Source organism: Phascolarctos cinereus, unplaced genomic scaffold (assembly GCF_003287225.1).
Source record: "Phascolarctos cinereus isolate Bilbo 61053 unplaced genomic scaffold, phaCin_HiC Scaffold_3;HRSCAF=262, whole genome shotgun sequence".
NCBI classification, from domain to species: domain Eukaryota; kingdom Metazoa; phylum Chordata; class Mammalia; order Diprotodontia; family Phascolarctidae; genus Phascolarctos; species Phascolarctos cinereus.
The window spans coordinates 53,848,980-53,865,025 of NW_027555736.1; the positions used below are offsets into that span (position 1 = coordinate 53,848,980).

The following is a 16,046-nucleotide window of genomic DNA, read 5'->3' on the forward strand; positions in this document are numbered from 1 at the left end:
AGGTAGATCTAGACTTCCCTCTAATTCTTTTAGATTTTGGTCATTTCTTCCACTATATAGAATTCCTCCATATTATAGCTTATAGCCAATCCATCCCAGAACTCTTAGTAGTATAGGGTGTATCTGCCATGTAGATTAGAGTGGTCCTACAGACAGTGAGTGAAAAAAGGACATTAAAATTTAAATTGTACCACTCCAGCATCAATCTTGTTCTTCACGCAGCTCATTATTAGTAAAATTAATTAATAATAACAATTTACATTCATATAGTGCTTTAGGTTTTACAAAGTACTCCCCTCAAAACAACTCTGTGAGGTAAGTAGTGTAAGTATTGTCTCCAGCTCATAGATGAGGCAGAGAACTTCTACAAAAAATATATTTTTTAATTTTTTAATATTTTATTTTTTTCCAATTACATGTAAAAACTTTTTAACATTTGTTTTTAAAACTTTTGAGTTCCAAATTCCCTCCCTCCCACATGTCCCCCATTCATTGGGAAGAGAAGGCAAGCACTTTGATATAGGTTATACATGTGTAGAGATGGAGAATATATCCATATTAGCCATTTTGCAAAAGAAAACAGACCAAAAAAAAAGGTGTTTTTTGCCTTTTTTTAAAATTTGCTTCAATTTGCATTTAGACTCCTGCATCTGTTCTTTCCTCTTTAGGTGGATAAGCATTTTTTTATCAGGAGTCCTTTGGCATTGTCTTGGATCACTGTATTGCTGAGAATAACTAAGGCTCCACAGTTGATCATCATGCAATATTGCTGTTACTGGGTACACTGTTCTTCTGGTTGTGCTAACTTCACTTTGCATCAGTTGTTAAGACTTAGAAGAGATATTCTTGCTAGGTCACTGAAAAGTTGAAGATGAAATAAATGGAAATTTACCTACTTCAGAGAGGTTAAGTGAGACATAGTTCAGGACTAGAACTCAGGTTTCTGAGCTCCTAACTTTAATTTTTGTTGTTTTTCAGTTGGGTCTGACCATTACCCCATTTGGGGTTTTCTTGGCAGAGATACTGGAGTGGTTAGTCATTTCCTTCTCTAGCTTATTTTGGAGATGAGGAAACTGAGGCAAAAAGGGTCAAGAGACCTGCCTAGGGTCACATAGCTAGTACGTGTCTGAGACCAGATTTGAATTTGGGTCTTCCTGACTTCAGGCCCAGTGCTTTATCCACTGCACCACCTAACTTGCCGCTACTACTGATTTTAAAGCTACTATTTTAATACAACTCCTTTTTAAGAAAAGCAGTATGGTAAAATGGGAAAAGTAAATAGAGATCTAGGTTCTAGTAATTACTATGGCACCAGGTTAGCTATCTGACCTTGTGCAAACTACACTCTCAGTGCCTCAGTTTCCTCATCTGTAAAGTAAGAAAATTAGACTAGATGTACTTGAAGATCCATTACAGCTCTAATATTATATGATTCCATGCGTGGGATAGGAAAAGATCTCTCAGAAAAAAGAAATTGACAGATGACCCCTATTCTTGCTTTTATTCTACCCTGACCCTTTCAGACTCATCTGTTCTTTGTAACTATAGAGAGGTGGAGTGAGTCTGGGTATTTGTGTCAGACCTATCAGATGAGGCATTAGGAAGCTAGGTTGTAAATTCTGGTAAGGGCCATTTTGCACGTGCACCAGCCTGCTCAGGTAATCACTCCCCAAAGGTAGCATTAATGAATGCTGCAGTAAGCCCAGAACAGATCCTGGGTGGCCCAGGATGAGATGATGAAAGGACAGTGCTCGGCACTATGAACAGAGATATGGAAAGAGAATCGGGAAATACCCACAGGTGGTGATGTGTTAACATGACACTCTTGTAACACACCCCTAATGCCTTAAGCCCGCTTTTTGGTTGCTATAAAATTTGTGTTGTAAAAAAAGAAAAAATGGTCCATGGGAAAACGTGCCTTTCCTCCAAGACAGGACCAGAAGTTTGAATCGTAGCACAGTTTCTACGTTTTCCAATCATTCCCACCTCCCCATTACAGACTGATGTGTTTCACTAAAGCGCTACATGCTCATCTGCAGCCGATTCCACAATAAAATCCTTTGCCTTTTCCTCTTGTTGTGAAACAAAGATTTAAACCCTGAAGGGTAGCAGCTTAGGGAGTGTAGGTTTTATAGGATCTCCTAAAATGCTCCATAGTGCTCTCTGTGATGCTTAAAACGATTCCAAAGAAATAATGGCTCGCTTCCATGTTTTCCTTCTTCGTGCCAAAGGACTTTAAGGGACTGTTGGGGTTTTTGTTTGTCTTTTTAAAAATATGTTTCTCCAGCACAGAGTATTTTGGGGCAACTGTGTGTGAAGGGGTCTTCAAGCCTTAGATTTCTTTCTCTTCCAAGTTCTCTTCTTCATTAGACTGAGCATTCTGCCTTTGGAGGAGAAGCTGTTTGTCCAGTTCCCGGAGCTGTTTGAGAAACCCACGATTGGGCAGAACACAGCGATTCTTGGCGACTTGTTCAATGGCCTCCACCACTGTCATGTTCCTGTAAATCATCAGGTATGCCAAGACCAAGGTAGCCGAGCGACTACGGCCCATAGCACAGTGAACTAGAATCTTATCTGCAGAAAGAGGAGAGAAGAGAAAAAAGCCACGCATATCAGAAAACTAGAGAAAGAACCTTGGAAATAATCCCTTTCTCTCGCCTCCCTAGCAGGTTTGTGGTTTGGTTTTTTTTTTTTGGTGAGGCAATCCGAGTTAAGTGACTTGCCCAGGGTCACACAGCTAATAAGTGTCAAGTGCCCGAGGTCAGATTTGAACTCAGATCCTCCTGATTCCAGGGCCAGTACCCTAGCCACTGTGCCACCTAGCTGTCCCCCCTCCAACAGCTTCTAAGTAAGGTTTTCCAAACTACTCTGCTAGGAAACCGTATTAATCAATCAACAGATATTAAGCACTAACTGCATGCACTCACTGTTCTAGATGCTAGGGCAACAAAACCAAAACCAAAACAATTCCTGCCCTCGAGGAGTTTATATTCAATTGAAGGCCTTAGCAAGAACATCTTTCATAGAATCTCTCTCCTTCTGAGATATAGGTGTCTACAAATATATGTACATACATATATATATATACACATATATACACAACACATATATATACATATATATCGTATGTGTATATATACATATATGTATACAAATTTTTTTTTTTTTGGCTAGGCAATGGGGTTAAGTCACTTGCCCAGGGTCACACAGCTAGTAAGTGTTATGCATCTGAGGCCGGGTTTGAACTCAGGTCCTCCTGAATCCAGGGCCAGTGCTCTATCCACTACACCACCTAGCTGCCCCTATGTGTACAAATTTTAAAACCTGCCAGAGAGATTCAACCCAGGGGGGGAAGGTACTAGCATCTGGGGCTACCAAGAAATAGCCCACATAGAAAGCGATAACATAGAATTCAAGAGGGAGAACATTCCTGGCATGAGGAACTGTCAGTGCAGAGCAAAGAGAGCAGAGATGGTGTGTCCTGTGCAAGGAGAAGCAGTGGGGTCAGTTTGGGTGTCTGGCTGGCTGGCTGGCTGTAGAATATCAGAAGGGGAGTAATGTGTCATAATCCTGGAATGGCAGGATAGGGTCAGTTTGCAAGAACTTTAAACGCCAAATACTAGCAATGCTGTTGTTGTTATTGATAATAATAGCTGGCATTTATATAGGCTTTGAGCTCTACAAAGTGTTTTATGTTGATTTATTCATTTGAGCCCCACAACCATAGTATGAGGCAGGGATTTGCTGGCATTATTATCTCCATTTTATGAAAGAGAAACTGAGACTCAGGCTCGGTGACTTGCCTACAGTTACACAGCTAGTAAATCAGGTGGGATTTGAACCCAGATTCTCCTGATTCTGAGGCCATCGGCTTTCACCAAGGACTCATTAGTTTTGTGAGTTGCTGACATCAGCATCCTCTTTACGGAATGGGAGAGGGTGAAATGGGTGGGCCAGGTGTGATTCCCCCTCCAGTATTTCCACAGCTGCTGGATGAAGACTGGCAACTGAATGTGAGGAAAAACACTCCCCACCAGGCAAACCTTCTTTAGTTCTTGTGATCGGCTATGCTAGGGATCCCAAGCTCCTGCATTGGAATTAACTCCCAGAGGGTTAATTAGCTTGTTACTGGCCACAGGCTAACCCTCACCTTGGTTGACAGTCACAAGTATCAGTCTCAAGAGAGACAAGATAATGTCATGATCACCTATCAGAAGCTGGGAAACCTAAGTTCTGGGTCCAGCTCCACTTCCTAGCTGTGTGACCTTGGGCAAATCACCTCACCTCTCTGAGCCTATTTCCTCACCTGTCAAATGAAGATGTTCAGCTGGAACATCTCCAAAGTCCCTTACAGGTCTCTGTAATTCTACAAAGAACTGGGCAAAGAAATACGACTGATCAGCGCAGATCTGTCGCTAATCCAGGCAAAACAAATCAAAATCACTCAATAAACTTTTTAAAAGTATTTACTGGAGAAAACACTGATTCAAGGTCAGAAGATTTGGATTCAACTCCCACTTCTGATGCTTACGTTGAGACCTTTGGAAAGTCACTTAACCTCCCAGCCTCAGTTTTTTCACTTGTATTAGGTGGGGTGGACATGATGAATTGAGGTTCTCATGCAGTTTCAGACCTATTCAGTGGTGTGCAGGAGCCATCTCTGATCAGCTCACGAGAGAAGATTGTTACATGTTCATCGTGAGCATTTATGCTCCAGAAATCAGCAAACACTACAAATCAGAGCTGGATTAATTGTTTTGTTGATTGTCTAGACTTAAGAAAGCAATGGAGAACAAAAGTAGTTAATGACGCAGGTTAAATTTAAAAATACGTCAGGCATACTTTTTTTTGGAGAACTAGTTATTGACCATTTACCAGAACACCCCTACCCATGGTCCTATATTAGGAATAGGGGGGTCGTTGACTTCATCGTTACGTATAGAAGACTTCACTCTATAAATACTAGTGTATGCATTATGTGTGTGCTAAGCGTGTATCTATAGATAGAAATGCTTTGGTGTGTGTATTTGGCGTCTGTTGCGCAGAACCTTCCTGTACCCAGCCCATGAACTGTCTGATCGCCTTTCCAGGATGCCCCTTCCAGTGCAAACCAGCTTCTGCCAAATAAATACATCAAAGTGGTCAGTTTCTTATTCCATTACCAACGCAGCCAAATCTGTTTTCTGCTTTTATTCTGGGCATTTCTTTGCTCAGGCAGGAGACGAGATTATTCCTAGCCTCCTTGATTCAGGGTCTTGGGGGCAGGGACAGAACCTCTAGGGTCTAGTTCTCAATATGGACCCTAGAGCTGGGTAACTGCCGAGCCCAGCTCCAAGAATGAGTTGCTTCAGTTTCCTTCTTAATCCCCCAGATTGTTCCAGGGGCCCCCCATAACTGGAGTGCCTCTTCCTCTCGTGGAAAAAAAGGGTAATTCTTTTTGTCATGACCCAATATTTGAAACAGATGAAAACTGCAGTTCATTTAGCCATCCACTCTGCTAACAAGAGCTCTTAGCATAGGAAGGAGTGGCCGGGGGATCCACAGGGAGGAAAGGAAGAAGGAAAACTTAAACATTAGACCCTGGAGCTGAACTTTGTTTTGGAGAGAAGGGTATTAATACTATCCTCTGCTGTTTGCTGTGTCGATCTCCTGGGAACAAAGGGCCTGTCTCCTCCGAGGCAGTTGGGGATTTGGCTCAAGGTCCGAGGACTTTTTCGGATTAGGCCTTGGGAACATCTCTTTCACACCCCTCCCCACCCACCCCCTAGTTTATTGGTCATGGAAACAATCAGTTAGAAGCAGCATGATATAGTAGAAACAGCCCTGACCTGAGAGGGTTGAGACCTGGATTTCAGTGCCAGTCAGGAATTCTGTGACCTTTTCTTTACTAAGCTATTGTAAGGATCTAAAGAGATCATGTATGTAAAGCACTCCGTGTAAGCTGACACGCACTATACAAACATCTCAGCTTTCTAAAGCCCCTTCCGAAGGATTGCCTACTTCACCCCAGAATTAGGTTGAAGCAGTGATTTCCCTTTTTGCCCCAAAGGGCACCTGATTGCTGAAGGATCTTACAAGATCCTACATGATTTAGTTACCAGATAGGCCTTGGGTAAGATCCTGAGCCTTTTAGAATTGCCATTATGGGTCTAAATGAAACATCATGCTTCAGGACTAAGGCCGATGGTGAATTTCTTTACTTTTATAAAATGAAAAGCCTCTGGCCTCTTCTTCATTTCTATGTACCGCCCACCAAAGTGAAAAGAACCTTAGAGAAAGACCAACTTGGAAAGCAGTCTTCACAGGACTGCCCCAAGAATCTATGCTTGGCAATTTAACGTTTTCATCAGTGACTCAGATAAAGATATGGTTGACATTCTTATCAGTTTTGCAGGTGACACAGACCTGAAGGAGAGATGTTAGCACACTGGATAACAAGAGTCAGGATAACAACAACAAAAAAAAAATCTTGAAAAGCTACAGCATTGGGCTCAGTCTAACAAGACTCATATTTCCAGCAGGGGAATGGCATGGGGAAAAGATCTCTGCATTAGTGGCCTGAGTTCTAGCTAAGCCTCTGCATCTCACTCTTCCTGTGACCTGGATCGAGTCACTTCATGTCCTTGGGTTTCAGTTCCTTGTTTGTCAAATGAAGAGTGTTGAACTAAATGAATTTCCTGTTCCCTTATGGCTCTAGCAAGCTGTGATTCTCCTAAGTGATTTTTATTATCTGGGACAGTTGGCCAGTCCAGATATATTGAATGTGTGCTGTTAGGATGGGCATAATGATTCTTGAACACCTCCTTCTGGGCATTCCAAATCTGGGAGCTGCTCAGTCCAAAGCAATGTGACCTGGCCGTCATGTCAATCAGGGCATTCCGAATCTATGCGCTGCTGGGCAAAAGTGTTATGACCTAGACATTCTATACATGCTTACGAGGATTCCAAAAATAAGTTAGCACAACCACGTGCGCATTTCAAAGAGAGTCATGAGGCAGATGAGGAACAGTACAGAGGCTTGAAGGAAATTGGGCAGCAGCAAAGCGTAGGAAAGTCCGGGAGGGAGAAAAACGTCTTGCCTTTTGGACATATCGTCCATCAACACTTGTTACATCAAGAGAATATTAATAAGTGGTGAATGATCCCAGGCCAAGAGAGCTGTGATTGGGCCTCTGTGGAACTTAAACTAGAGCTGATAAGCAGGATGCTCTTATGACCCTGACCACATCATGAGAGTATATTTAGCAGCCAGTACCAAGGAGTAAATATAAAATAGGTAACTACAGAGAGTACTAATTTGCAGGCACTGAGAGCAAAGAAATCATGCTGACCTTGATCCGACAAGATCGCTAAGCCCTGCTCTCTGTCTCCCAGCAGGCTGATCTATCCTGAACCATATATGCCTGATCTGACCTGCATGTATCCTTCCACCTTCCTCCTTCCATCATTGGATGCCTGCAGCAGTCTACCCTACGTGCTCCTAGAAGTCAGGGGAATGCAGATATGGCACATCTTCCCCTTGTAAGCCTGATGATGCTAACTATAGCTTTGTCCTGAGGTGCCACAGGATGGTGTCTGTTAATATGCCAATGCTCTTTCTATATGCAAATGACCTTTAATGGGGGCCTGCTCTCCATGGGTACACTGGGAGAGTCCTATGTGAGTTTAGTGCAAATTCAAAATTCTTTTTCCTTTATATAGTCTTGTAATACTTTTCATTCCCTTTTAATTTCTAATTCTTTTAGTGCCTAATATCATATTTGACATTCAAGATAACGTAGTATAGTGTTTAGGGAGCTGGCCTAATAATTAAGAAACCTTGGGTTCCAGTCCTTTCCTGATACATACTGGTTGTGTGACCCCGGATGAGTCATTGACTCTTTCTGTGTCCTAGACAACTCTTTCAGATTATAAATTGCAGAATGGATGGAGAGGGAATTTCCTCCTTGAGAGTGCTCCGTACCAAATGAAATCATAGGTTCAGTCAACAAACGAAAGCTAGCACGTAGCTCTTTAAAAATGTGTGCGTGTACCAACAAACATATAACCACATCATACATGCTAACACCATCTGAACACACTTTGAAAAAGTCCAGGGATCAAAGATTTTTTGAGCAACAGGCTTGGAGTCCATAGACTCCTGGTTCAAATCCTGCCTGTCACCGTGACTGAACAAATCACTTAAAACTCTATTTCCTTATCTGTTAAATGGAGGAAATAATACTTGAACTACTCACTTTACTGAGTGGTTGTGACTTTGCAAACCTTAAAGCACTCTACAGTTAGGAATTATTGATATTATCGTAGCTTTTCCAAGTGAGAAATTGGACTCCAGCTACTCTCAAAGGAAATCACTCATTGTGATGTGCCAACCACTTTCCAGGTTCTTAACTTGGCATCTACAAGCTTGTTTTTAACATATTTTATTTTGATAACTTCATTTCTAAATAGCTGGTTTCCCTTGCAATCCTATGTGTTTTATTTTGTGTATTTAAAAGCATCATTCTGAGAAGGGAGAGGAGAGAAAGGGAAACATTTATGAAGCATTTGTCATGTGCCAGGCACTGGACTAATTAGCACAATACTCTCTCATTTGACCCTCACATCGACCCTGAAAGGTACATACTATGATGATCTCCATTTTATAGTTGAGGAAACTGAGGCAGACTGCGGTGAAGTGACTTGCCCAGGGTCACACAGCCAGTAAGTTTCTGAGAATTTGATTCAAATTAGGTCTTCCTGACTCCAGACCCAGTGATCTGTCGACTACAGGACTCCATAGACTTCACCAAACACTGTCGAAGGAGTCCAGGACACACATTTCTCGGCCTCTGAGATTTCTGGTTCTGCCTAGGGATCCAAAGCTCCCCCTCACGTCTAATTAAAGGGACAGTCTACGGTTAGCAGTTTCTACAGCAGTACTTACAGTTCAGTTGTACTGTGGCGTTTTCATCATGCTACTGAAAAGCTGGCAAATGGTGTGTGACTTTGCCCAGCACTAATGTCAGTACCACTCAGGTATCCTTTGTGATTGGGGAACCTCACACCTACTTTACATGACAGCCCTAGCTGCTCTAGGTCACAGGTTTCCCGACACAGATCCAGCCACGAAGGTTCTCAGGCTGCCTCAGGAGCTATTTTCAGTTTTTGTGTGGTGATGAATAGGTTTAGTAACTGGAGACCTTCCACTATGTGACATCCCCAACAAGAGATGTGGCCACTTGGACTAATTGGTGAGGCAAGCCAATAGAAGTTTGAGCTCTGCTTACAAAGGTGCTCCAAACCCAACATGCCTTCAGCCACTGGAAACACACAGGAATGCCACCAAAATATACCACATAGCACATTGTCTTATGTGTGATAAATTACTTTGCCCTGCTCTCTCCTTCATGAACACCCAGAAGCCTTTGCCTGGGTTGATAGCTATGATAAAGCAAATTTTGTGATCAACTTCCAAGCCTGTGATGTAAAAGAACGGTTATTATCATCATTAAGAAACCCTCAGTAGATCTCACCACGTGCCAAATACCATCCTATAATTCAGTCCCCTTCTCAGCTTCTCCCAACTTCCCTGGAAAAGCTGTCTGTGCTCAGGACATCCTTCCACTCTCTTCTGGACACTCTGGCTTCCAACCCCATCATCCAACTGAAAGTGCTTTCTCCAGAGTTACCAGTGATTTCTTACCTGCAAAATCGGATGGCATTTTCCTAGCCCTTATCTCTCTTGACCTTTCTGAAGCATTTGGCACCAATGAACACCCTCTCCCCTCCTACATACTCTTTCTTCTCTGGGTTTTTATGAGTCTACTCTGTGCTGTCTTCCTACCTGCTGGACCACTCCTTCTTAGTCTCCTTTGCTGGGTCTTCATCCATGACATGCCTACCGGTTGTGGGTGTCCCCAAGGATCTGTCCTGGGTCCTCTTCCCTCTATACTATCTCCCTTGGTGAACTCATCAGCTTCCATGGATTCAATTATCATCTCTATGTAGACGATGCCCACTTCTATTTATCCATCCCTAGTGTCTCCCCTGAGCTTTAGTCCCATATCACTAACAGTTGGTGCTGATATTTTAAACTGGCTATTCCACAAGCATCTCAAACTCGATATGTCCAAAGTAGAACACGTCTTTACCCCCAAACGTGCCCCCCCTTCCAAATTTCACAAACATTTGCAATCTTGATGTCATCTTCCACTACTTATTCCACATATCTAAGCATCTGCCAAATCTTGAGAAAAAAAAACCTTATAGACAGTTTCTCTGATAAAAGCCTCATATCTCAAATATAGAGAGAACTTTGTCAAATTTCTAAGAATATGAGTCATCTCCAATTGATAAATGGCCAAAGGTTATGAACAGGTAATTTTTGGAATAAGAAATCAAAGCTATATTTAATCATATGAAAAAATTCTGTAAGTCATCATTGATTATGAGAAATGCAAATTGAAACAATTTTGAGATACCGTCTCACACCTATCAGATTGGCTAAAATGATAGGAGGAAATGACATGTTGGGAGGGATGTGGAAAAATTGGAACACTAATTCACTGTTGGTGGAACTGTGAACTGATCCAACCATTTTGGAGAGCAGTCTAGAATTATGCCCAAAGAGTTATAAAACTATGTATACCCTTTGACCTACCAGGTCTGTTTCCCAAGGTGATGAGGGAAAAAGAAAAAGAACCTATATGTTCTAAAATGTTTATAGTAGCTCTCTTTCTGGTGGCAAAGAACCGAAAATTGAGGGGGATGCCCATCAATTGGAGAGTAGCTGAACAAGTTGTGGTATATGATTGTGATGGAATACTATTGTGCTGGAAGAAATGATGAGCTGGTTGATTTTAGAAAAACATGGAAAGACCTGCGTGAACTGATGCAGAGTGAAATGTGCAGGACCAAGAGAATACAGTATACAGTAACAGCAATAATGTTTGAAGTTTATTGTAACAGCAAATTAGTCTGAAGACTAACTGAATGCCTAAACTGTTCTGAGCAAGATGAATATTCAAAGCAACTACAGAGGACCTATGAAGGAAGATGTTGTCCACCTCCAGAGAAAGAACTGATGTATGGAAGAGTGTATCATAATAGTTTCTCATATGTGATTGTGTCAAATGTTAGCCTTCTCTAGTGAAGGTTTGGGAGGGACAGAAGGAGGGAGACAGCCTGGAACACAAAATGTAACAAATAAATAGATAATTTAAAATGAAAAAATATCCCCTTCTCTCCACTCACACAGCCATCATGCTAGCTTAGGCTTTTATCACCTCCCGCTTGAACAACTGCAATAGCCTCCTATTTGGACTGCCTGCCTCAAGCCATCCTCCACATAGTTACCAAAATAATTTTCCAAAAACATAAATCTGACCATATCCCCCTTCTCCTGCACTCAGTAATCTCAATGGCTCACTATTCCTTCTAGGATCAAATATAAACTCCTCTATTTAAAGATCTTGACAGCCTGGCCCCTTCCCATCTTTCCAGTCTTTCAATAGGTCACTTACCATCACACACTCTGTAGTCCAGTTATCCTGGCCCATTTGGGTCATATGTAATGCTTTATCTCCCATGTTCCTGCCTTTGCTTTTCCTGTCCACTATGCCAAGAACATTCTCCTTCCTGATATCTTCCTCTTAGAATCCCTCACTTCCTTCAAGACAGTTCAAGTGCCATCTCCCACAGGAAACCTCTCCTGGTCTCCTCCTCCCCTCCCCCGCCCGCTGCTGCCCCCATTTGTTAGTGCTTTCCCCTCTTAGTCCACTTTCCTTCTACTCTGTATCATGTATGTACCAATCCTTGTATCTGTCTTGTTCTGCCATTAGAACATAAAATCTCTGACAGCTAGGATGATTTTTATATTTTCTTCATACCTTCAGTGCTTAGCGTGGTGCCTGACACATAGTAAATGCTTAATCAGTGTTTTCTGATTGATCAGTTGATCCATTTGGGAGCTTGAGCATTAGCAGCTCAAAGCATAAAACCTTTAAGAAAAAAAAAAAGCCATAACATGCAGTCTGTCTTGGAAGAAGGCAAGGGCACTACTAGCTGCCTTCCAGTTTGAACTGGTTGGGAATAGAAATGTTAACTAGAATGTTGGAAGGGACCCCCTAGGTACAAAGGGTTTTGGAAGTCAGCAGAAAAGCCTGAAGTTTCTCTACTGGTTCCTTCTTAAGCTACCTATCGGTTTTCCCCACACCAGAAGTAACCACCTTCCAGTTGCCTTGGGTCCAGATTTTGTTGATTATACAACTGCTCTTAGAACTCTGGAGAGGAGCCCTCCTGCTAGGAGGTCAGTGCATAACAAATTTCAGTCATCAGACAGGGAACTTAAAAAGACATGAATGTTTCCAGCCATTTTCTGTCAGTGCTCGCAAGCCCCTGCTGTCTTGGAGATGACTGGGGCAGAGCCATGTGTTCTGAGTTAAAGCTGCTATGCATCAGATACAGATAAACAGCATCTCATCCTCTGTCCCACAGTCCGCCGCCAGTGGCTGTCATGTTTGAAACTTCACCACCCAGCCTACGCCCTGCTCAGTCATCCCTTGTTGACAGACACTTTCACGTCTTCCCTGCAGCAGCCTATCTTCCCTGCCTCTGGTGTTTGCCTACCATGGTGCCCACTGCATTTGAAGAGCCGATGGCTCATCAGCAAACGGTGTATATAGACAGGCCCCTAGCCCTTCTCCTTACTCCTATCGCTTTGGAGAGCGGTGTCGATGAACTCCGCGGCCGAATAAAAGAACTCGCTGAGGTTAAAGGTGGGGAGATCGTCAGCTTCCACTCCGTGGTATTCGATGGCCATGTCTCGGTAGTACTCTGGGCCCGTGTCTACATTCCATCGGCCATGGGCAGCATTCAGGACGTGGGTGAAGCCAGATTTCTCCAAACTATACCGGTCCAGTGCTGTGGCCCTGTGAAGCACAGTAAAAAGATATTGTGAGCTGCTTTCTGCATCTCCAAGGATCCACTCCTACAGGCACCATAACTGAAGCATCAAACCCAGGTAATAGTCAGTAGTTTTCACAGGCTCAGCATTTAGGTTTTGTAACAATCCAGTCTAACCCATACCAGAAAGGGATACCCACCATGATAAATGTCCATCCAGTGAGAGCTCCTCCTTGCAATTAAGCACCAGGGCATGGCCCATAGCAAGTGCTTAATCAATACTTGTTGACTGACTAGAAGGGAACCCACTGTGTCCCAAGGCAGTCCATTCTACAGATGGGTGCCTCTAATTGTGTGGAAGCCTTTCCTTACATCAAGTCCAAGTTGGCCTGTTAGCATCCTTCATCTGCTGTTCTTAGCTGTCCCTTCTGGGGCTGGACAGAACAAAATGAATCCCTCTTCCATGACACAACCCTTCAAATACTTGAAATGGTCCCCACCCCTATCCAATTCTCTAGAAAAACATTCCCATTTCTTTCTAATGGTCCTCATGTCAATCCCCCTTGCCCTCTCTCATCAATGTTTTGGTTTTTTAAACTGTGGTGTCCATGTGCTGAATAGTGTTTCCATTCAAAATGTTTTTATCTAGGAATACCTGGAAAATTCTTCTTGTGATTACAAGTTTGTTCAGTGCAATAATTTCCTCCAAAACACTGAATATTTGATATGAATAACAAATTTACCAATCCAGTGAAACTGCTCTTACTAAAACTTAATATAGTTTGGAGGGGTGGGGCAGTCAACACAATGGTTAGCCTTGGGGCCGGTAATGTATGGCCTCTTTTCTATCCCAGTGTGGCTCAGCCACCAAAAGCTCACATCTCTCCCTTGGGTCCATTTTCATCCAAGGCTGCCTTGCCTGTGACTTTCTTCTCCCTGTTGATTCCAAGGAGTAGCATGTCTCACATGAGAAGAAACACAATGGTGTTCACTGAGCATTTGAAGATATTTGCAAACAGATGATTAAAACAGTGGCCCAAGGAGAGGATGGACAGTGCCAGATTTTCTCTGTCTTGATCTTGGCTCCACCACAAGGACCATGGAGCTCCTCTTCTGCTTTTAATTTTTCTTCTTAAGAAACCTGGTTTTCATTGTTTGGATTTGTCCCTAAGTGTATATATAACAAACAATAAAATAATTTTGTTTTCAGGTCATAGATCTGTGCTTAATTAAAACCCCTGTTAATATCATCCAACTCACTAGCAGGCAATGGGCTGCTTTGTAGTAGAACTCAGTGGAAAAATGGGACTAAACTGTCCATGAAAGGAAAGATCGTATAAATCATAAAGTCTGAAATCTGGCTTCAGCAGTTGTATTTCAACCTTATAAATGGCAGTTTGGTCAATGTCAAAAGGCTATGTCAAAAACTGGGTCACATAAATGACAAATGTCAATGTTTGATGTTGCCACATTTCGGTCATGAATTTAACAAATATTTGCCAAGTGCCTACTAGGTTCAAGGCACTGGGTGTGCCTGCTCTCCAAGAATGTTCAAACTAACAGAGAAACAATAAATAAAAAGGGGATTGATATCAGTGCAAACGAAAGGGCCAGGCACACGCTATCATACATTTGAGGAAGGAGAGATCATGCTGCCTGGGAGTGCCAAAGGCTTCATGGTGGCATTAGCATCTGTGTTGGGCCTGAAAGGGAGGGATTTCAACAGAAAGATGAAGAGCTGGTTCAGTAGGAAGACAAATGGATTTGGAGTCAGAAGAACTGGGTTTAAATCAGCAACTTAATACGGGGGTAAGGTAACTAGGTGGCATGGGGCTGGGCCTCGAGGCAGGAAGACCTGTGTTCAAATCTTATCTCAGATATCTACTAGCTGTGTGACCCTAGGCAAGTTACATAACTGCTGCTTGCCTCAATGTCTTCATCTGTAAAATGAAGGGGTTGAACTAGATGACTTTGAAAGTTCCTTTCAGGGAGAGGTAGAATGGGGTGAATTATCTCACAAAAAAAAAAACAGAAAAGGCTCTTGCAGTGGAAACGGGGGAAGGTGAGAGGGAATGAGGGAATCTTATTCTCATAGGATTCAGCTTACAGAGGGAATGACATTCAATTGGGTATGGAAATCTGTCTTATCCTACAGGAAAATAAGGAGAGAAGGGGACAAGAGAGCAGGGGGATGATAGAGAAGAGGGCAGATTGGGAAAGGGGGTAATCAGAAGCAAATACTTCGAGGAGGGACAGGGTCAAAAGAAAGAATAAATGGGAGGGCAGGATAAGATTAAGAGAAATAGAGTTAGTTTTTCACAACATGTCTACTATGGAAGTGTTTTGCATAACTGCACATGTATAACCTATATTGAGTTGCTTGCCTTTTCATTGAGGGTGGGTGGGGAGGGAGGAAGGGAGAAAATTTGGAACCCAAAGTTTTAAAAACATGTTTAAAAAAAATGTTTTCACATGCAACTGGGAAATAAGAAATACAGGAAATGGGGTACAGAAGTCTATCCTGCCCTATAGGAAAATAGAAGGGGAAGGGGATAAGAAAAGGGGGGGAGAGATAGAAGAGAAGGCAGACTAGGGGAAGGGGTATTCAGAATGCATGCCATCTTGGGGTGGGAGGAGGGGCAAGATGGGATAAAAATTTGGAACTCAAAATCTTGTGGAAGTAAATATTGAAAACTAAAAATAAATAAATTTATATTTTTAAAAAAAAAGTTCCATTCAGCTCTAAGTCTACGTATGATTCTGTGAGCTTGAGTGATAGACAGGGAATTAGGAGATTTAGGTCCAAATCCTCTCCTCCAGTACTTGTTAACAGTGTGACTATAGCCCAGTTGTAAACTCTCAAAAACTTAGTTCCCTTCTCTATAGAATGGGGATTGCTGTCCTCATAGGTCTGTTGCCTGCCATGATTTTCAACTCTGAAATTCCCTTTTCTGATGACAATCTCCTCTCCTTCTGCCCCACTCCTTCCAGATTAATTCTTTCTCTCCACAAACTATAGTCCTTCCCTTATTCTGGCCTCCCAGTCCATCACTTTGGTCATTCCTGTCTTCAGAATCCCAATAGTTGTATTTTCCCTTTTTTTGTTGGTTTTTTCTTTCTCAAGGTTTTTCCCTTTTGCTCTGATTCTTCTTTCACAACCT

At 42.4% G+C, this 16,046-nt stretch overlaps 1 protein-coding gene across 4 annotated transcripts in view; it reads right to left on the reverse strand.

Annotated features, from left to right (window-relative positions):
- Positions 1 to 362: 362 nt before the first annotated feature.
- DUSP29 (dual specificity phosphatase 29) overlaps positions 363 to 16,046 on the reverse strand; it is a 50,566-nt gene continuing 34,882 nt past the window's right edge. For all 4 annotated transcript variants that reach the window (XM_021006183.2, XM_078150861.1, XM_021006182.2 and 1 more), the window contains 2 exons: positions 12,691 to 12,911; positions 363 to 2,574 (listed from right to left, as the gene is read on the reverse strand). In XM_021006183.2, coding sequence (XP_020861842.1) covers positions 2,333 to 2,574; positions 12,691 to 12,911 — 463 coding nt within the window. In that variant the 3' untranslated portion in view covers positions 363 to 2,332. The remainder of the gene's footprint in view (positions 2,575 to 12,690; positions 12,912 to 16,046) is intronic.